This window comes from Oryza glaberrima, chromosome 11, assembly GCF_000147395.1.
Source record: "Oryza glaberrima chromosome 11, OglaRS2, whole genome shotgun sequence".
Classification (NCBI taxonomy): domain Eukaryota; kingdom Viridiplantae; phylum Streptophyta; class Magnoliopsida; order Poales; family Poaceae; genus Oryza; species Oryza glaberrima.
Window position 1 is genome coordinate 25,978,693 of NC_068336.1, and position 21,493 is coordinate 26,000,185.

The 21,493-nt window shown below is 39.1% G+C and overlaps 2 protein-coding genes and 1 pseudogene across 3 annotated transcripts; 1 reads left to right on the top strand and 2 right to left on the bottom strand.

Annotated features, from left to right (window-relative positions):
- Positions 1-501: 501 nt before the first annotated feature.
- Positions 502-4,194, bottom strand: LOC127754218 (probable LRR receptor-like serine/threonine-protein kinase At3g47570; annotated as a pseudogene).
- Positions 4,195-8,137: 3,943 nt separating this feature from the next.
- Positions 8,138-15,560, bottom strand: LOC127755258 (importin beta-like SAD2 homolog). 2 transcript variants are annotated; one of them, XM_052280915.1, is made up of 21 exons: positions 15,323-15,560; positions 14,647-14,819; positions 14,378-14,548; positions 13,879-13,989; positions 13,713-13,790; positions 13,123-13,313; positions 12,997-13,033; positions 12,722-12,796; positions 12,550-12,627; positions 12,401-12,463; positions 12,248-12,331; positions 11,719-11,879; positions 11,512-11,551; positions 11,294-11,434; positions 11,034-11,153; positions 10,716-10,934; positions 9,829-10,002; positions 9,046-9,727; positions 8,744-8,943; positions 8,522-8,660; positions 8,138-8,427 (listed from the first exon to the last, which is right to left on the bottom strand). In XM_052280915.1, exons 1-21 carry the CDS (start codon positions 15,501-15,503, stop codon positions 8,267-8,269), a joined length of 3,279 nt encoding a protein of 1,092 aa, XP_052136875.1. In that variant the 5' UTR covers positions 15,504-15,560; the 3' UTR covers positions 8,138-8,266. The 2 variants fall into 2 exon arrangements, with proteins under 2 accessions (XP_052136875.1, XP_052136874.1); XM_052280914.1 differs by having other exon boundaries at positions 12,997-13,057.
- Positions 15,561-16,833: 1,273 nt separating this feature from the next.
- LOC127755401 (ATP-citrate synthase alpha chain protein 2) lies at positions 16,834-20,377 on the top strand. Its single transcript, XM_052281074.1, has 11 exons — positions 16,834-17,119; positions 17,972-18,148; positions 18,239-18,481; positions 18,596-18,647; positions 18,763-18,877; positions 18,952-19,033; positions 19,226-19,321; positions 19,415-19,516; positions 19,600-19,716; positions 19,834-19,950; positions 20,097-20,377. Exons 1-11 carry the CDS (start codon positions 17,021-17,023, stop codon positions 20,166-20,168), a joined length of 1,272 nt encoding a protein of 423 aa, XP_052137034.1. The 5' UTR covers positions 16,834-17,020; the 3' UTR covers positions 20,169-20,377.
- The last annotated feature ends 1,116 nt before the right edge of the window (positions 20,378-21,493 follow it).

Sequence of the window (21,493 nt, forward strand, 5' to 3'; positions counted from 1 at the left end):
ATCAATTACAAATAACATGACGTAGGGCCTGCATGCCTAATCGTGTGGCAGGCAGAGGTCGGCAATGTAATACAGTTATAAATGAAGAAATATAGTTGTCTGTATTTAGTGCCAGTGATTAACACAATGCCATTTACGATCCTAATTAAATTCTTACTGCCAGTGATTATTGCCCGTATAAGTGACCACCCATGGGCATGTAAGAACATGTGTAGACTGCGGGTACTCATACTCTTCTGTTACAAACCACCTCACTAGGTTGATCCTGAGCAGCAGGATTTTGGGTATTTTGGCCAAAATTTTGGATCCTTTTTTTGTGAATTTGGCAAATTTTGTTTACATGACAGGCGACAGGTGGGCAAGCGCCATGGCCGCAGCTGTCCACTGCCGCTGCGATGCAAAGATGTGCACTATCAAACAAGACAAATTAATCCTAGCTGGTTATATTACCCCTCCGTTTCATTACCGCTGAGATCGGATTACTTTCATTAGCGTCGTCCATATAGGAAAATTATAAATATTATCTGAAAAAACAGAGTGCATGCATGCATGCTACTACTCTGCTATTTTCAATAGAAACTGTATCTTTGCCTGATATGATAGGTAAACTAAGCAATTTGAAGTCCTGCTTTGAAGAACTATAAACAATAATATGAATCTTCAATACATATTATAGACTGGTTGATCTAGTATTGCCGAGGCCTCTGCATTTCCAGCATAGATGCAGAGTAATCCTTCTTGATCCCTTTCAGCTTTGAAACTACTTCATTCATTGCCATCCTTTGCTCAGGTGACTCACTCGAACACAGCAGGCCTAGCTCAAATATCGACATAAGGAAGCTGTTACTCCTGCTAGTCGAGGAAGATCCCAATGAAGTATTCTGGTGATCAAAACAAAGACGTGTTTCTTCGTCTAGCAGTAGATGCTCATCGGCAACATCAATAAGATTGTCTGGAAAAGATTGAGAAACCCACAACCTCAGGGTCAATCCACCAATGAACATGGGATCTGTAGGCCTCTTCCCAGTGAACACCTCGAGCAGCATGATTCCGAAGCTGAACACATCGCTCTTCCGTGATGCCTTTCCCATGAATGCATACTCTGTCAGAGAAATTTAGGAAGTCAACTGAAAAAAGTTTGCTAAAAATTTAAATGAAAACACATGTTTCTTGTGGGAAAAAATGTATGTGGCTTTAGATTGGCTAGTGTAAGTACCTGGTGCCATGTACCCAATTGTGCCTGGCATGCTTGCTGAAACTGCTGAATTGTCATCCCCTAACAACATCTTTGCTATGCCAAAGTCTGCTACATGTGCAGTCATCTCTTCATCAAATAGCACGTTGCTAGGTTTCAAATCACAATGCAGGACGACCTCATGGTGTTCATGATGCAGATATTCCATAGCCATTGACACATCTAGCATAATCTCCATCCTTTTGAGGAATGATCCCACACAAGGCCTGCTTTCAGAGTGCAAGTATGACTCCAAGTTTCCATTGGGCATGAACTGAAGAAACAGTGCTCTGAAATCCAAGTTGGAACATGTATTTAGTATCTTTATCAGGTTGCGATGTCTGGCCATCCTCAAGACATGGCACTCTGCATCAAAACTCCTAATAGCTCGTTCAACCTGCATGTTGAGGACTTTGATTACAACCACCAAACCGTCGTCCAGCCGACCCTTGAAAACTTTGCCAAAACTTCCAACTCCAAGTAGGTTATCCTCATTGAAATTTTCGGTAGCGCGAACGATTTCTTGGTAGGACACTAGCCTGTGGCAAATCGCATCTGCTATGTCAAAAGAAGCCGTAATATCTGGGTTCTTCATTTTCTTTCGAATCATTAGGTATAGGAACACAACAATGGCACCAAACGCCACAATGACAGCAGGGAGCACAATCTTCAGCAAGTGTTTTGTTCTAGTCGAGTCTGACTTCTCCAGACATGCAGGAAATCCCAGACGTGGAGCACCACAGAGTCTAGCATTTCCCATTAAAGATTGCAGAGTGATGTTTGAAAAAACACCTCCACTTGGTATCTGACCTTGTAGATTGTTAAAAGAGAGGTTCAGATAAGTAAGATAGGTTAAATTGGCAAAGTATTTTGGTATGCCTCCAGAAAGATTGTTATGAGACAGGTCCAATCCTTCTAAATTAATTAGTCCTTTGAAAGAGTCTGGAATTACATCATTGAATGTGTTTTGAGATAGATTCAGGTAGCTTAACATTTGGAGTTGTCCCCATGAAGTTGGGAGGCTACCAACCAAATTATTTGCTGAGATGTCCATTTCGGCTATTGCTTTCAAGGGGCTGAGATCAGAAGGCAATGCACCAGTTAAGTTATTATGAGATATATATAATCAGATAAGATTACTAAGATTAACTAAGCTTGCGGGTATAGATGATGATAGCCAGTTATATGACAGCCGTAAGTCCTGCAATGTGCTTAGGTTGCCAACACCGTTAGGAATGGATCCAGAAAACTTGTTGTCGTCGAGATATAAGATAACGATACTTTGAAGAGTACCAATTTGAGTTGGGACTGGTCCAAACATAATATTCCCATAGAGGGCCAATGCTTGTAGATTCTCCATTAGCACAATAGAATCTGAAATTGGGCCGCTTAATTGGTTGTTATTAAGGCTTATTATATTCAGGTTAGTCAGATTTGATATTATAGCAGGAAGATTGCCAGTCAAGCTGTTCTCGTCTGCATGAAAGAACACCAAATTGTTAGAGAGGTTTGCAAGTAAACTCGCAGGAATGCTCCCTGAGAAAGAATTCTCTCCTATTTCGAGGATTTGGAGTTGCCTACAATTGGAGAGAGAAGCGAAGAAGTCAAGTTTTCCTTGCAGATGATTTTCTGCAATAACAAGCCTGTGTAGAGACCTGAGGTTCCCAAGGGTCTCTTGTACTTGTCCAGTCAACAGGTTCGTATCTAATGCTAGAAAAGATAATCGAGTCAAGTTACCAATGGAAGTAGGAAAAGGACCAGTTAGCTGATTAGATGAGAGGTGCAAATACGTGAGTTGTGTCAAAGTTGCGAGCTCCGTTGGAATCCTACCAGTTAGGTTGCAATGTGACAACTGAAATTCAGTGAGCATTGTCAGATTGCTGAGAACAGGTGGGATTGAACCGGTAAGTTCATTCCCACCTAGACCGAGGATGTTGAGCTCGGACAAGTCCGCTAACCATTCCGGCACATCACCTGACAGGAGATTAAGACCCAAATCAAGGTTCTCTAGTTTCCGACAAGCTGTGAGTCCAGGTGGAATTCGGCCCGTGAATCTATTTCCATAGAGGCCCAACGTTCGAATCATGGGACAGATAAAGCTCTGGTTCCAGCTGGGAATGTGATAGGTCCAGTTAGATTGTTTCCAGAGGAATACAACTCTTCAAGTCTGGACATGTTGAAGATGATTGGGGGCAGTGAGCCGGACAATTGATTGAACTGAATAACAAGGACCTGGAGCATGGACAAGGAGCCAATCGCAGTGGGTATAGGCCCGGACAGGCTGTTGTTGCTCAAGTTTATCAAGGTTAAGACAGTACTCGAGCTGTTGAAAATGTGGTCTGGTATAGAACCACTTAAGTAATTCCCAAATAGGCTCAGGTGCACAAGATTTTGCAGATTTTGCAACTCCGATGGTATCTGCCCTGAGAGGTGATTTTTATCGAAGATAAGAGACTGGAGCCTCGTGAGGTTTCCTACGGTAGATGGAATGGATCCTGACAAGGTATTGCGGCTGAGATCAAGGTATCTCAGACGAGCTAACCTTCCAAGCTCGGCTGGTATGGAGCCCGTGAGGCTGGTGTTGGTGAGGCTGACGGAGAGGAAAGAGAGGTTACCGAGGTGTGGGGCGATCGACCCTTGAAGCAGCACGTCCGGCAGCTGCAGGGCGGTGACGCGCTGCCGCCGGCGGCTGCACGACACGCCGATCCACTGGCAGAAGGAGGATGCATTGTCCTCCCTCCAACCGTCGCCAAGGACGCCGTGAGGGTCAGAGAGCTGAGCTTTGAAGGCCCGCGATGCAGCGAAGTCGGTGTCGTTGCTTCTGATCCGGTGATGCTCCGCCACCGTGATCATTGACGTAGACGACGACATGATGATCACCAGCACTAGCAAGGTCATCCAAGGAGGAACAAGACCCATCATCGATCAGATCACTCACTCGTTAGCTAGCTCAACTGTCAAGTGTGTGAACCGTCTGTCGGTGTGTGTTGGGCCATTTATAGCGGGCGGAAGTATGGCTGTTAGGATTCTCTTCTGGGATCAAATTCTTCGCGTCCTCAGGGCAGCCTGAATTAAAACTTTGTTGAGCAATTTTATCGTCCAACATTTGGTATCTCGAGGTATCATATTCTGCACACAAAATTTTGGTACCTCGAGGTAACACTAAATTTTACACGAGAAAGTATCTCGAGGTCCCAAAAATTTGTAGTACCTCAAGATAGAAAATGTTGGATGGTAAAAATTACTCCTAATTTTTAAGATGGGATGATCATATTTTCTATTTGGTTGGAGGGATAAAACGAACCCTATTTTTAGTTCGGTTTAAGGGATATAATGGGTTGGAATGATACTATCTCTCCTTTGGATGGATGGATGGATAGATCGAGGTGGGGTTGCTTACATAGTTGATAAGGTTACCTCTCACACAATATACACATAAATAGATACCTACCACGTCAACATAAGCAGGAGTTTGGGTAAATCTTCAAATAATTTTTGAATGTAAAGACCAGAGACATACTCCATTCTAGTAGACCCAAAATCAGAAATAATCACATATAGTTGACACACATAATAATAGGAAGTTAAAGTTTTGCACACAATAGCAAATTAAAATACTACATGTAATGATCCTCCTTTTATCTCCTCGATAAAGAGGATGTGCCCATCCCACATGATATTATCATCCACTACCAATGGTGCTTGAGCGACACAATTCTTTGCAAGCGATGGTGGTGGTGGTGGTTCGTTGTCATGGACAAGCGAGAGTTCTTGAGCTACCCCTTACTTTTTTATCACCTTTTTATTTGTTTGACCGATCTATCACGACTTATATTTATGTTTCTTGAAACCTTTAAAAATCGGAGCTTTTAGATTTTAGAATCCATTGTCTCGTCGGGTTCTGTTATTATAATTATTAGAAGTGTCGTTAAACATTATCATTGCACTCCTCTATAACCCACCCATTGTCTCCCTTATTTATTATTATTGGAATTTAAAAAATTGAACATAATTATCGTTGGGGTTCATTTTTTACTTTCTAAAAGTCCCGACAACTGTCATCGGCTCCGCCACTATACTCATGTATGGCCCGTCCGTTGCCTCCCCTATTTATTATCATTGAGATTTTAAAATCAAACTAATTGTCATTGTGGTTTATTTTTTACCTTCTAGAAGTCCCGCCAACCGTTGTGACCGTGCTGCTTAACGGCTTGTTTATCGTTTCTCCTCTTAATTGTCATTGGGATTTTATTTTTGTTTTTTTTTTATAGTTTTTAGATGTCCTATCAACCACCACCATTTTACTTATTTATGGGCCTATTGCTTCTCCTCTCTATATTGTTATTTTTCATCGTTGAGTTCTAGACGATTTATTTTGGAAATTTCATTTTTTTTATTCTGATATTTTTTTATAAAGTGTATTAGTTATTTTTCTATTTTCAGAATCTATTTTATTTTTATTTTGAATTCTAATTAATCTCGTATTCAGTTCTATATGGACACTTATTCCAATATTACTTATTTATAATTCTGAATTTTAGTTATTTCTAAATTATATTCGTACTTGAACTCTTATAACTATTTTTTTATTTTTGGAATTTATTTTACTTTTTATTCTAAATTTTAATTAATCTCGTATTCGATTCTATATGGAATTTTCTTGCAATATTACTTATTTTTAATTCCGAATTTCAGTTAGTTCTAAATTGTATTTCTACTTGAACTCTCTATTTTTCCTTTTTAAAAATTTCTGAATTTATTTTATTTTTATTCCAAATTTTAATTAATATCGTATTGGATTTTTATATGGACTCTTATTCCAATATTGCTTATTTTTAATTTTGAATTTCAGTTATTTCTAAATTGTATTCTATTTAAACTCTTATTTTCCTTTTCTCCGATTAATGTGAAAATTTGTAGCCTCCTCAGCGAACGTGGTGCCTTTTTTTAAGGTTGTTTTAATAATACAATAGATAAATTATTGAATCCCTCTTATACTAAATCTTATTCATCCATGTGTTATGCATAATTATAATTTCACATCGACTGCAATAGTGCTTAATTAAAATATCATTTTTTATGCATTATAATTAAGCATATTTAATTCATTTCTAGATCGGGAAGAGTGGCTTGGCATTGAGACGTCACGTAATTATCGATCCGCATAGCACGCCGAAACTGGCTAGCGAAAATGACATCCACCAACAAGTGGCCACCATAGGAAGGTGTAGTGCAACATCAACCCATGACATAGTTGCATCTTCTTTCACAAGTGACCTACACTGTAGCTTAGCTTTACGAGTTTTTTCTTATCTTCGAGTAGAAGATATTTTTTTTTCTAAAAGAGGGAAAAACTTTGCCACGTATAAATTGATAGGTAGAAGATATAATTTGAAAACAAGGGCTGCGCTTAAGGATCGATGTAAGTGGCTAAAATAAGCTTATTTTGACCTGAGAAGTATTCACGGCTTACCAACGAACATTTTTTTGCACAAGTAATATTAATTTCTAAAATGCTTTTATAGAAGTATTTTTGTGAAAAAAATTCAATTGCTCACCGAAGGAAACCGTATTGCTCGATGCTGTGGTGGCGCTGACCAGCTTGACCTGAGACCAGTTAATGGCGAGCACTTTATATGCTCCAAATTAGTCCAAACGGTCCCGTTCTTTTTTCCAACCAGAGTTGAAAAAAGATTAAGATTTTCGTGACACGTTTTTCAAACTGCTAAACGGTGTATTTCGTGTGAAAACTTTCTATATGAAAGTTGCTCTAAAATATCATATTAATCTATTTTTCAAGTTTGTGCTAATTAAAACTCAATCAATCATACGTTAATACCACCTCATTTTGTGTAAAAAACTTAATATTCATCCTCATCTTCTCTTCATCTCTAGAAGAAAAGAACACCACCTTAGGGGCGGATCTAGTAACAAAAAATTGGGGGGCTCAATTACACAGTTTCTTCAACCTCCAGCCATCTAGGGATCTTTAGTTTATTATTCATGGTGAAAAAATTAAAGAGAATGTTCCGGGAGGTATCCATGGGTCTTGTGGGTGTAGGGGGGACTCGAGTCCCCTCTGCACCCACGTTGGATCCGCCCCTGACCACCTCTATATATATATATATATATATATATATATATATATATATATATATATATATATATATATATATATATATATAGTCGCATATATGGGGTAGGCTAGCTAAGTGGGTGTCAATTATTTCTAAAACGGTGGAGTAGGTTGCAATCATTTCCAATTCTAAGAACGCCCTCTGCTTAATTGGTGGCTGTTATACATGATCATGGCAGCTGGATGCTTATCTCATCCGGTAACTCCCTCGATCCTCTCGTAAACACCTTTTTGCAATGTGGAACTTGATGGATGTTGGCTAGCACTTTGCATTTGGCAACACATTTTGATGCATCTTGTTTTGCCTCTTGTTGCTTAATTTCTTGCCTTGAATACAGATTATTGCTTCAATCCTGTCTTTGCATGAACGATGGAGCCTGCCGAGATAAGCTAAGCTAAACTTAAACGGAAAATACGCCTATTGCATTCAGGAAGGGACTTGCTGCTGCCACAAAACGGAAGCATGCATGAGAAAATGAAATGGACTAATTAATGTATGGATCAATCCAGCTGTAGTTGATTAAAATAGACAAAATAATAATGCTATAAGTTCAATAAAGTTGTGCTAAATCTTTCTTTAGTACTGCTAGCATGACATCTCCCAAGGAGCTGACATGCTACTCAGTGAAGTACAGTTGTAGGAACCAAGAAGCAAACCCATGTGTTGCTCATGGTACTACCCTTGAACTCCCTAAAAGATCATGCCCGCCAGATTACTCCGATCCAAATCACAAAATATAGTTAATAATCGCCATAACCATAAAAAATAATCGGCCAACCATTCCATACAAATATATAAACACACAGATAAATATACTACAAGTTAAAAAAAAAAGAAACTAGAAACAATAAATAACAAGGCTGCACACTACTACACTAGTCTATTGTAGTATCGCCTAGGCTTGCGGATGAACATGGAACAACTGTTCATATTCAGGAAACGTTTCTGCCATTCTCTCCATTAGGCCATCCGGAAATGTTTGAGCGCGAATGAGATCAGGACGAATCTTCATCATCGAAAGAACCACTTGTTGTACGTCCATTTCATCCAGGGAACCTGCATTTGCTCCAAGAGATGAAAGTAAAGTTACATATGTATAAAAAAGAACTATTGAGGCAAGATTAAGATGGAGAAAATAATTCGGGTTTACCCAATTCAATGTCTTGGGTTTCATCATCAATGTCACCGTCCTCAACAATTTCAATTGATTCACCAGCGGCAGCCGCTGCATATCTTTGAAGAAATTCCTCTTCTGTCTCTTCGCGTACATCATCATCATCATCCGAATCCTGATTATATGTTGTTTGTGATATTCAATCAATTTGGTTGGGCATGAATATAGAAGATACAAATCATGATTCTGCTCAGTTACCTCATCATCTTCATCGGTGTCTTCCTCCTCTTCATCATCATCATCAAGATCTTCTGCACCATCACCATCATCCCCATCCTCTTGAACTTCCTTCAGATGGATGCAAGACTCCATCAATGATACACAGCAATCATGCAACAGTTTGGTGCCACCCGTAGAAAGGGCCAAAAGACGCTCAATTACAGTTGCTAAAGTTAACACTGCACAATAACAGAAAACAAATTTAGGATGTACCTTCACAGGATGACAGACCAAACATGAACAAGATTAAACATTCCAATGATCAGTAAGTAGTTACTTACCAGCTAGTTTGATCTCGGATTCAGATGACAAGCCAGGATTGAAAGAGCTACTTGAGATTTGTGCTAATGCAGATGCCCATATCGCATAACCGTTACTGTCATATTTGCGTAAGACTTGCTCAATAGCATCAGGGTAGCATATGTAGCATGACGAAATGACTAGTATTAGTGGTTTCCATATCCCAGAAGGGCTGTCAGATACAGACTTGAAACGGGAGAATGCTGCTTGCGCAAAGGATACAGCAAGAGTCATTCTAGTATCTTCTGCTCCATGAGAGAAATTAGGAGTGTGCAGCAGTGTATGCATGCATGAACATGCCCTCCATGTTGCAGATGGGTAAGCTTCAATGGCCCTGGTTATAAAACTAGAAACCCAACTTATGACTGAACTTTGTGAACTATTTTCAGATCGGGAAGGGAGTATTTTCAGGAAGAAACCATTAGAATCAAAGTTTTGATGGAAGTTAACAGCTTCTTTGATTGTATTGAAAATTCCCTGATCCTCCATTTCCTCCCAAGAATCCCAACAAGCAATTATGTCAGCCCATATAGCTACTAGCTCAAACACCTTCATACTTGCAGTTTCTTCCATAGAGGTGATAGACCTCATAATGAACTCAAGTAAAATAGAAGCATCATTTACACACGACAGAGGTGGCAATGAAGAGCAAACAGATAACCCCTGGAATGAATGTTAACAGCAATCAAGCAGATTTCATCACATGAATGCCTCAATAAACAGCATTTATCTTTGCTAAAAAATAAACAGCAAATGTAGCATACCATTTGCTCAACTGGTAGCAACCAAGCCTTTTGTAACACATGCGAAAATGTTTGGGCCATAGCAAACTGGCCTGACTGCCAGACCCTCATTTCAATGTCCTTGTTTTCATCTGGTGCAGAGCTTTCCCAAGCTTGAGCCATCGATACCAGTGCAGCAAAACCCCGTTCAACAGCCTAAAAGCATATACATGTAAATCTGCTGGTTTGATGGGAATTTTTCCTATATGAATTGAACACATAGGAGTCTTGAAATATAATGCAGAGGGGCTATAAAACACATGTACTCCCTCCGTTTGAAAATATGCAACATTTTAGAAATTGTCATAGTCAACTTTATTAACTTTGGTAACTTTGAGCACTGATGTGTCAAATAGTTTTTATATTTGTCATGTCAAAATGAAGCCATTAGATTTTTCATGAGAAAATACTGATTCTTCACAAGCATTTTTTGATATTTATACAAAAAATAAAGGTCAAAGGTGCATGTTGGATACTGTTTGTGCCCAAAACATCACTCCTGAACAGAGAGCATGTTGAAAGATGTGTGCTCAATGTTCACTAGTGGTTGCACATGATGGTTTAAGTCATAATTAATTAATAATTATAACGAAAGAAGCCCGGAAAGGCTCATAATCTACTTATTGAGCTTCACTCTCAATAAGTATACCAATTACCAAATCTGCTAAATTTGGGAACAGTTCCTACCTTTCAAGACATCTACCACTCAAAGCAATAATATAGTAAAATTCTAATCCCTAATACAAACAACAAAATATTAATAATGGAAATGAGACTTGATGGTACAGTTAAATATATGGCAATGTTTATTTTCCTTTTACAGAAAACACTAACGTATTGACAAATAGAGGATACAGATGTGCAATTACCTGAGGCCAGGGATCTGGCACAGGGGGCAATAGATTCATTATGGTATTGGCTATGTTAGATACAATTTCAGGAATGTGAGGCATAACTTTTTCTTGGCCAGACTCGATTATTGTGCCCAGAAGCTGAAACAAAAGAGTAGACTCATTTTCATCTTCAACGCTTATCCTTTTCATCACCACTTGTAAAAGGACAAGCCAATCAGGAGGAGCATAACCATTCTGCATGAGGCACAAAGAAATATCTCAGTGGCATACTAGCATAGTTCCAACTTCCAAGTGGCAGGTGAAATCCATTGACAACATCACATAAACCCTTACCTCAATGAGTTCTGCAATGGCACCAGAAGCAGAAGCACGAACAGGATAACAGCTCAACTCATCAAAATCCTCCATGGTCAATGCCTTCATTAATGAATGATAAATATTTGTGCTCATGGCCTACATCCAAGCAAACAGCAGTCGGAAAATCAAATATATAATATATGGAACATGGGAATGTACATATTAATGAAGACTTTTGTTTTCACCTATTATTTCATAAGGCTGGATGATAAAATTATGAAGGAAAAAAATGTAACCTCTGGTAGGCACAACGCAAGCTGTCCAATAATCCAGTTTGCTGCAGAAATCAAATATGGACTGCATGGATCCAGGGAATACAGTGGAAGAATACGATTCCTAATGATTGTATTTGTCAAATCTTTCTTCTCAGTCAGAAACTGCAAAATGGGTTACTGAAATTCATTGGTATTCATTCTAACAAAAAAACACAAAACATACATCTTCGGAATCTTACATCTTGGAGGCCCCCAAATGCCATTAGAACACCGAAATAACTGGAATGAATGACAGTGAAATGAAGTGAACTTCCAACTATATAGAAATATGGGAAAATAACAAAATGAATATGCTGTAGTTCACTTGTAAGCATGAGAGATACAAATATCTAGACTTTTTGCTACCATTTTTTCTCGGTTAAAACAAGTAATTATTATGATCTTACTTCTGCACTGCCTTTGATGACACATCTTCCCGTTGGGGAGGTATAGGAAATTTTGACAGGAATGGTATAACCAATAACTCCCCAATGGAGCTCCTTTCTCCTTTTCCTTTACTTTTATCACCTTTCTTACGCTTAGAAGCTGCAGATACAACTGGTGGGCCCTGAAGCCAGAAAATGCTAATACATGAGTAGAACATCTTTAAACGTTTTATTTCAATTCAATAAGTGAAAAGGTTCAGGTGATAGATAGAAAATGTGTGAACTAGGTAGATTGAACATACAGTTGTTAATAGCATTTTAAGTATGTATGCTTGCAGGTTGTGATAGTTGCAAATGGAATTCAATACAAAAAGAATATTGTTATCTTTCTACCAGTGCTAGTCAAAAGCTGTACTACCTTATAATGATTTATGAATTATGAATGAACAGTTTATCAAAGGGTTTATTAATATAGCAATTCAATGTTAAAAGATACTGGTGGATCTAAACTTGTTATTATGTTCCATTCCACTATGGAAAAAGGCACAACCTTCGATAGGGCTATAACACCAAGTAAATTGATAGCACTCTTTCTTGCTGTGAATAAATCTTCAGCCCATCCTGAAATGTCGTCCTGCCAGCAAATATATCAGTGAACACAAAAGCCAGAGAGAAAATTAGCGTGATGGATTCATGTACGTACAAGTTCACAAGGTAGATTTTTCCGCATGTACTCATCAGTATCATCTTCCCACTCTGTTATATCCTGCACACAGATAAAGTTTAAACCAAACAAATTACATATTGAAACAGTACTTATGTGTTTCCTATCGAAAAAGGCAGGGAGCTGACCTTCCCATTTAATGCTAAAGCTGGAAAAATTGCTGAATCCAGAAGTGAAGAAAAATGTGGTGAAACAAGCCGCCATCCCTGCAACCAAGGAGCACAGACCCATCAAATTCAAACATAAAAAAATGTGAATCATGATTTTGGTTCAGTTTAACTGCATAATGTAAATACTTACAGGACCTGTCTCCAGAACACGAGAAATTACATCAAATGACAATGAAATGATCCGATCAGAGAGAGGGTCGAGTTTCTGTAATCATTAAGCACTCTCAGAATCTCGTCAAATAAATTAGGAAATGATCATGATGACTGATGACCATCGCAACCTTCAGAATCTAGCATGCTTCAGTTCGAATTCATGATGTTTGGGCTTCATCACATTGTACAAATAAAAGGATTATACAAACCACTGACTGAACTTACATGTAAATGTCTCTTCAAAAAACTTACATGTAAATGAATGCTTTGACTTGATATTCTGGTTGCGCTGTTGACAATATGTGCCATCTGGCTGAGAAAACTGGAGGGTTAATATTCTAAAAGGATAAGAATGATGATAAACATTAAAGTACGTACTCGTCAGCATGTTTCCGGTGACGAGTAACAAGTGTGCAAAGTATGATGAGGCATCTCTTTGCAGTCTTGAGCCTTGTTGTAGCTCTATCTTCATATTGACTGTTGAAATCCAGTGATTCTAGTATGCGGAACATGTCTTTGCAAAAGGAAGGCAAAATCTGCTTTACCCTAGATGGCATGTATGACCTAACCTGCATGAGTATGACAATTAGGCATCCCTCATAGCAAGTTAATAATCATGCATGCCAAAACGTTAGAAAGCTATGGAATTAAAACAATGTAAATATACCAGTAATTCAAGTACAGCATTTGGAGAACCAAAAGAACAAACTCAGTATTGTATTCCTAAATTGTTTACATAAACATGAACAGTAATGCTTTAAGTTCTATTCAAACACATTATACTCCTCAGTCTCAGCCCAACCTTTCGTTCTCTTAACCTTCCCAGATGTCGCTAATTGCACTCTTCAATATAATTATGTGAACAGCACATGGTTTATTAATAGCAGTTTCTACATTTTACCGTATGCTGATAGTATGTTATGGTCATAATGGTATTTTTAATACAGAAGGAAGGAACCATGTCTTACAGTGAAATATATGCACTTGCTCGTGATGAGTAGGAGTTGCTCGTATTCCAGATTAGTCTCATCACGTGACAACAGAACCTATTGCACAGAACCACACACCATAAAAAGTTCAGGAAAGATCAGCATGTGTACAACATTTAGAGCAAAGCAGAGTGCAACACAAAACCTTGTCAGCAATGTGATGGAATGTCACTTGTAGTGGTACAAGAATCTCAGATGCGATTTGCTCCAATTGTGGTGGAACAGGCTCTTTTGCTACTTTGGGGTTCAAGAAGTACTGTAAGATAACACAGTTAGAAATAAATAAGAAATCCGCTCTACTAAAATATTTATGTGCAGTAGTTGTTGATACAGGAATGCTAAAACTCTATAATGAGTACAGTAAGTTTAAGCTTTAAGGCATACTATTTACTCCCTTGTAAGCTGAAATGTGTACAACAAGTATTATGCAATTAGAACAGACAATTCCACAAATATCAACAGAGTTATGTCTTGTAAGGACAAGCTAGAGACAGGAGTCCTTTAACAAAAAAGAAGGGAATAAAATGAAGTTAAAATAAAATGTTCACGCTTAGAAAAACTAAAATCTGAGAGTGAAGGATTTGATTGTCAAAAACATGCGACAAGGGCATACAGCATATGAAATATTAGTCCATGAGATATACCTGGAAGGGCCTAACAACAGATTGAAGTACTGTGAGTGCGTTGATAGTATTCCATTCAGGATGTTGGCCTGGACTTATTATATTGCTGCTCTGGATCACTTGCTTCAACTGGGGGACAAGTTCAGGCCACAAATTTTCCTTGACAAAATCTTTTTCTATGACTTGGCGGAACTGTTTGATGCAAACCATAAGGATGTAAGATAACACCCAAAAAAGGCTTGGTAGTGAGGAATTTAATTGCAGAGAAATTAAGTAGAAATGAGACATACAACTTCAATCAATACTCGAAGAAGGAAAGGTTCCACTTGAAGCAAAGCTTGGGCGAGCCGATCACGGAACTCTTTATAAAGCTCAGGTGATGACAACCCCCAGTCAATATTTCGGCGTGTGTAATTCTTCAAGTATGTTGCTGCAGCAACTTTGGTTCCTTGGTCCCCATCAGCTACAAACACAATTCAATTACAAGGGTCAGGTGGGCTGCCTTCCTGAGCATTGATTGCTCAAAGAGAACACATATACTTTCATTCACAACTAAATACTGGTATGACATTTCCATTTTTCTGTACAATATCTCAAAAAAAACAAGAACATCAATATATTCATCTCCATGGACAGAGCACCAACCATTTCCCAAATTATGTTTCTACATGCACATAAATAGTCTCACGAACTTGCTAACTGCAGTTTAGCAAATCATGAGTTGGATTTTGGGTGCTCAAACATACAGAAGTGATTTGTCCAAAAAGCGTTCATATTTGCACGGAGTTCCACTCTCAAGGAACAGTGTTAGCACGCCACAAATTAGTAAATTAGAATCCAGGCTACCACTGCTCAAATTCCCCAGCAGAAGCAAAAAAATCCACAAGCTTTCGCAGAAATCGAACAAGGTAAGCACTTGGCATGGAAACGATACCAGCACAGCTACAAAGAGAAAGGGGCGGGTACCTGCGGCGACGGCGAGGAGGGAGATGGGGAAGCGGGGGTCGGAGGCGGCGGCGATCCTGGAGAGCCCTTCCGTGGCAGCGTCCACCGCCGCCTTGTCGGGGCTCAGGGTGGCGGAGAGGAGCGACCGGAGCTCGTCGCCGGCGGCCGCCGCGGCGGCCGAGGTCTGGGCTTCGACCTCCATGGAGCGTAAACCCTAGTTCTTTTTTTTTTCCTTTTTTGACCAGCAAGACTCCAGAGAGAATGGGGTTGAGTTGGAGGGAATGGAAAGGAAAGGAATTTGGCGGGAAACATTGGCGCCAGATGCAATGGAAGAAGGATCCAGGCATCCAGACAAGAGTGGTGGAGCAATCAATCCCCACTATGCACTCAATTATACAATATTTACATGCTGGATTACACACTAATAATCATACAAAACTACAATTTTTTTTCAAAACTTTCACTATATTTTAACTGCTATTTTTCCCAAAGCGGCAACATCAGCAAATACTTTATTAGGAAACTGTAATTTTATCTTCCTATAAGTTTTATGACATGTGAGCCAACTCATACCAGATTGAGTACATGACAATTGACAGGTGAGTGCAAATTTATCGTTCAAATAGAGTTATAGTTTTTTTTTTATGAAATCATACGATATTGCTGTAGTTCTCTGGAAAATGTTGAGCTAACGTTGTAACAGAATGATAGTTTTTTTTGACAAAAAATAGTTGTAGCTATATGAAATATACTATAAAAATTCAGATTAAAATATACAACGTGTTTGCAGCTTCTGTTCGTATATAAATCAGGCCCAAATACTAACCGGGAGCAGCCCAAATATTTAAGCCCATACCTACTGTCTGAACAATCACAGGCCCAGAGTGCCACATTTTTTTGGGCCCATATCATCGCTATTTCGCCGGTTTTTGGTAGGATGTATGGCCAGAAAAACAAAACTGAACACTGCAGTAGAGCAAGACTATTAGCAGAGAACCAACAGCATCACAAGAGAAAAGAAGTCATCGGTCATCACATCTAACCTGCTACCTAACCGGAGCACAGCAAGGCTACCAGCAAGCAGGCAGATTGTGCAACTGCCATCTACTCACCAAACACCAAACTCTCCCAGATCGCTTCTCTTGCAAAACAACCTTTCCTGAACCAAAATCAAACAAACCAACACCTGTTCAACAGTCTAATCACTAGTCACTAGTCTGTCTGGTGTGTTGTTCTCCTTAATAACGTAATTAATCCATCCACTGTCAAACCAAGAAAACACCAAAAGATGGAAAAACAAACCGAAGGCAGAAACCATTAATTCTCGCACAGCACAATGTATCTGGTCCGATTGGTCATAAACATGGTCTCATTCTCATACAGGGTGTGCATATCACAATATCTTCAGTAGTAGACAATTAATTCAGGAGGATGCATATCACAATTAGCAGTAGTTTAGTCAATTAATTAATGCTTCTCTTCTACACTGATGCTGCAGGTTTGCTTTTACTTAGTAGATCCAATCTAGAACACAGCGAGTCATCTTCTTTATATTCATTCCATTCCTCCCAAAGACGCAACGTGCACACACCACCAAGACCACCACCTTCATCTTGGTTGGCTTCGTTCACTCCGCCTACCTACCTACCTCTGCAGTTGGTTTGCTGAACCCTCCTCAAGAACCCACGCCTCTCGCTCGCGGCGGCAGCTAACCGAGCCATGGCGCGCAAGAAGATCCGGGAGTACGACTCCAAGCGCCTCCTCAAGGAGCACCTCAAGCGCCTCGCCGGTATCGACCTCCAGATCCTCTCCGCCCAGGTTCGATTCTTTCTTCTTCTTCTTCTTGATCTCAAAGTTTTAGCTTTTGTTTCCGTTGATCCCTGGTTGGTTGGCGCTTTTTCATTTTTTTGGGCCTGATTTGGGCCCTCGTGATTTGTCCTGGTTGCGTGTAAACTGTAAAGATCTGGTTTTTCTTTTTTTTTTTGTTCGCTATTGATTACTCAATGAGGCATTGGCATTTGTGAATTCGTGAGAAGATAGTTCTCTGTTTAGGATAAAATGCAATGGTGATAGTATGAAATGGGGATCTGGGTACAAGTCGTAGGACGATGCAATTTTTGTGCTGGTAGGCACTGTGGATGGGCTCACTGACAGGATTTTGATTTTAGGATGGAAATGTTCTTGGTTCTGTATGTGAAGAGTAACTTGCAAAGAGTAACTGACAGGGTTTAGACTTTGATTGGAACTAGTACGGCTTATTGCTTGCAGTTTGGTACTGGCAGTAGTGCAAAAGCATCGGTTTCTTTGTTAGATCTGGAGACTGGAGTTTTGTCTTGCAGTATTGTTTTTGTTTTTTTTTTATGTCTAAATTGTTAGCTAATTCATTACTGGTGTCCGTATGGTGGTGAACTGGTCATGATGTTGACACTTGAATGTTGTCCTGATGCAGAGTGATTTCCTCTGAAATAAATAACAGTACATACAAGCAGATAGTTCCTTTTGTTACATTCACACATTTGGAGTCACTAGGGAGTTTAAACTGACTGATTTTGAATTATACAAATTGTACTATGAGCGAAATTAATCTTAATTACGGTTCTCGTTTGACATAGCATATTTTTGTTTGAAGTTAAAAATATCGGTTTGGCTGATTCTGGGATTTGTAAAAAGGTTACACAATCGACGGACTTCACAGAGCTGGTAAACCAGCAGCCATGGCTGTCAACCATGAAGTTGGTCGTGAAGCCCGACATGCTGTTCGGGAAGCGTGGCAAGAGCGGACTTGTGGCCCTCAACCTAGATATTGCTCAAGTCAAGGAGTTTGTGAAGGAGAGGCTGGGAGTTGAGGTAGTTCAATTTTGCTATCGCCTTTAAAATCTGACTTATTCTCTGTTCGCTTGATAAATTAAGTTGTTCTGTCCTATTGTGGCTATTCAGGTCGAGATGGGTGGCTGCAAGGCTCCAATCACCACCTTCATTGTGGAGCCATTTGTACCCCATGATCAAGAATACTACCTTTCTATTGTCTCGGAGAGGCTGGGCAGCACCATTAGTTTCTCAGAGTGTGGAGGAATAGAAATTGAAGAGAACTGGGACAAGGTTAAGACAATTTTTCTTTCCACTGAGAAGCCAATGACACCTGATGCATGTGCTCCCTTGATTGCTACCCTTCCATTGGAGGTATTTGTCCTGTTAAAATTATTTGCCTTTGTACCTCATTCAGTTGATTTCATTTGAGGAGTACTTCTATCTGTCACATGCTTATAATAATTGAACTGTACATTTCGTCATTAGGCACGTGGAAAAATTGGTGATTTCATTAAAGGAGTCTTTGCTGTCTTCCAAGGTATTAAAGATGCATATAGAATTCACTTGTCATTTGTTGTAATGTTTTAATTGTAAAATGTAATAATAAGCGTATTGGTATATCATGTATCCATAATAATATGCTCCCTTTACAGACTTGGATTTCTCATTTCTCGAGATGAACCCATTTACCATAGTGAATGGAGAGCCGTATCCTCTGGACATGAGAGGAGAATTAGATGACACAGCAGCTTTCAAAAACTTCAAGAAGTAAGTCTCATTGCTTCTCTAGCATACATGCCTCTGTGCGAATGTTTTATTAAGCATTTCTTGTCACTGTTCAGGTGGGGAAATATCGAATTCCCACTACCATTCGGTAGAGTTCTCAGTTCTACAGAAGGCTTTATCCATGACTTGGATGAGAAGGTATCCACATCTCAAATTACACGTTTCACATTTCAAGCCTCCTCCCCAATATTTTTTAAGTATGAGTTGCCTGTATAATATCATCAGTAGGTTTGCACATGAATTCAGATAGGAGTGCTGGCAGTCTGGCTCAGTACTATATGTTTTTTTGAATTATTTGCTAAATGTGATATAATGACCTTATTCTTTCAGACAAGTGCATCTCTGAAGTTCACCGTTTTGAACCCAAAGGGGCGCATCTGGACAATGGTTGCTGGAGGTGGTGCCAGTGTCATATATGCTGATACAGTAAGCTTTGAGTTCCTCCCTTGTTTTAACTTAGCTGTTCAGGGATTTCATGCTACTGTCATGAAATTAAGTTTTTTTTTTCTTATTTACCAGGTCGGAGATTTGGGATATGCTTCAGAATTAGGAAACTATGCAGAGTATAGCGGTGCTCCCAACGAGGAGGAGGTTCTGCAGTATGCTAGAGTAGTACTTGATGTAAGCACTCAAGATATAACCATAACCACATTTCTCTCCACTCCCTTGTTATGTCAATTTGTTAATGATAACATTCAATGCAGTGTGCGACTGCTGATCCTGATGGCCGCAAGAGAGCTCTTCTCATTGGAGGGGGTATAGCTAACTTCACCGACGTCGGGGCCACATTTAGCGGCATCATTCGGGCCTTAAGAGAGAAGGTAGCTATGCTGACCCCTAAATCTAGAATTGTGGCCAATGTTCTCTAAAACTTATCACCAGTTCCACATGTTCATCTGATTGGTTGACTGTCAACTGAATCTGAAACTTGCTTTCAGGAATCCAAGTTGAAGGCTGCAAGGATGCACATCTATGTCCGACGTGGTGGTCCAAATTACCAAACTGGGCTGGCTAAAATGCGCAAGCTTGGCGCAGAACTCGGCGTCCCAATTGAGGTATGGATCTAGTGTCTCCTACCGCACCTCTCTCTTTGCTATGCAAGACCTGAAGATCATAAATGCAAATGGGCAAACCTATCAGTTTGTTGTTGGTGGTTCTGAATCACTATCCTAACCATCCCCTCACACAACACTCACTGCAGGTGTATGGGCCAGAAGCGACGATGACTGGAATCTGCAAGCAAGCAATTGAATGCGTTATGGCCGCAGCATAAATGAAGATGCAAGTTCTGGGATCTGCAAGCAAGATGCTGAATGCGTGATGGGTGCGACATGGATGAGAGTGTGGTGTAGTTGCAGTAGTTCTCTGCAGATGGCTGATTTGTTTCTTGATACATGTTATACTTGGACGAGATCTGGATAGGTTATTGATGTACTGAAACTACTACTGCGATGCAATAAAAGTGAGAGTAGCGTTTCCTGATTTGTTCTCTTCTTGATTGTGATATTGTTGCAATGCAATCGCGCTGTATTTCATCTCACATTGAGATGTGTTCCTGATTCAAGTTTAGCCCATGGTTTTGGTTCAAGTTTAAGCCATGGTACTGCACATGCATTTTACAGGATCTGAATCTTGTCATCATGCAGCAACAAGTAGACGATGGTCACGACAGAAGAGTTCAAACAACAGCATTTTTGTGCTGGAAAACTTGGTAGTATCTTTTTGTTGTTTCTGGCAATAAACTACTGCAAATGGTAGATTGTTTGCTAAAATAGGTTTTAATTTTTCGATTTCGAAGTAAAAACCGCTCCTCACAAGTTTACCAAAATCCGATCAAAAACGGGTAAAAACCGGCGACTTTCAGTAAATACCATACGAAAATTTTCACAACCAAGATCGGCTAATATTGACCGGTTTTCACAAACCGAGATTCCATCGGTTCTGTGAACCGTCTAAAATCAAGATCGTGTTTACAAATATAGTTCAAGAAATATTATTTTGTATAAAAATATATGTAATTAACTGTGGAGTAAACTAAATATATATAATTGTTTAAATCAAGATCGTGTTTACAAATATAGTTCAAGAAATATTATTATGTATAAAAATATATGTAATTAACTGTGGAGTAAACTAAATATATATAATTGTTTTGCAGTAATCTCTTAATCATTATCGGGAAAACAGTTATTTAACTGGGGAGTAAATTCATGTTTTTGGTACAGCTGTTTCTACCATTCTAGTTTTACAGTAATTATAAAGTAAGAAAATCCAATATATCAACCGCTATCCTTTTAAACATAAAATTATCGTATGATTACCAATTAAGCGAATATAGATTATTCTCTAAATAAATCACTCAACTATATTTATGTCTAAGAAAATCAACCGGATTATGGGCATGTGTGTTTTAGTACTGCCATATAACTCTCCCTGCAGTTTTGTTCCAATAGCTCATAGTCATAGTCATAGGTAACAACTAATATCTAAAATGGGCAATAATCTTTCTATATATATATATTTAAGCTATTAAATTATGGAAACTAAAATCATACACAATGTAACTGTTGGATTACATTGGTACCTATGAATACACGC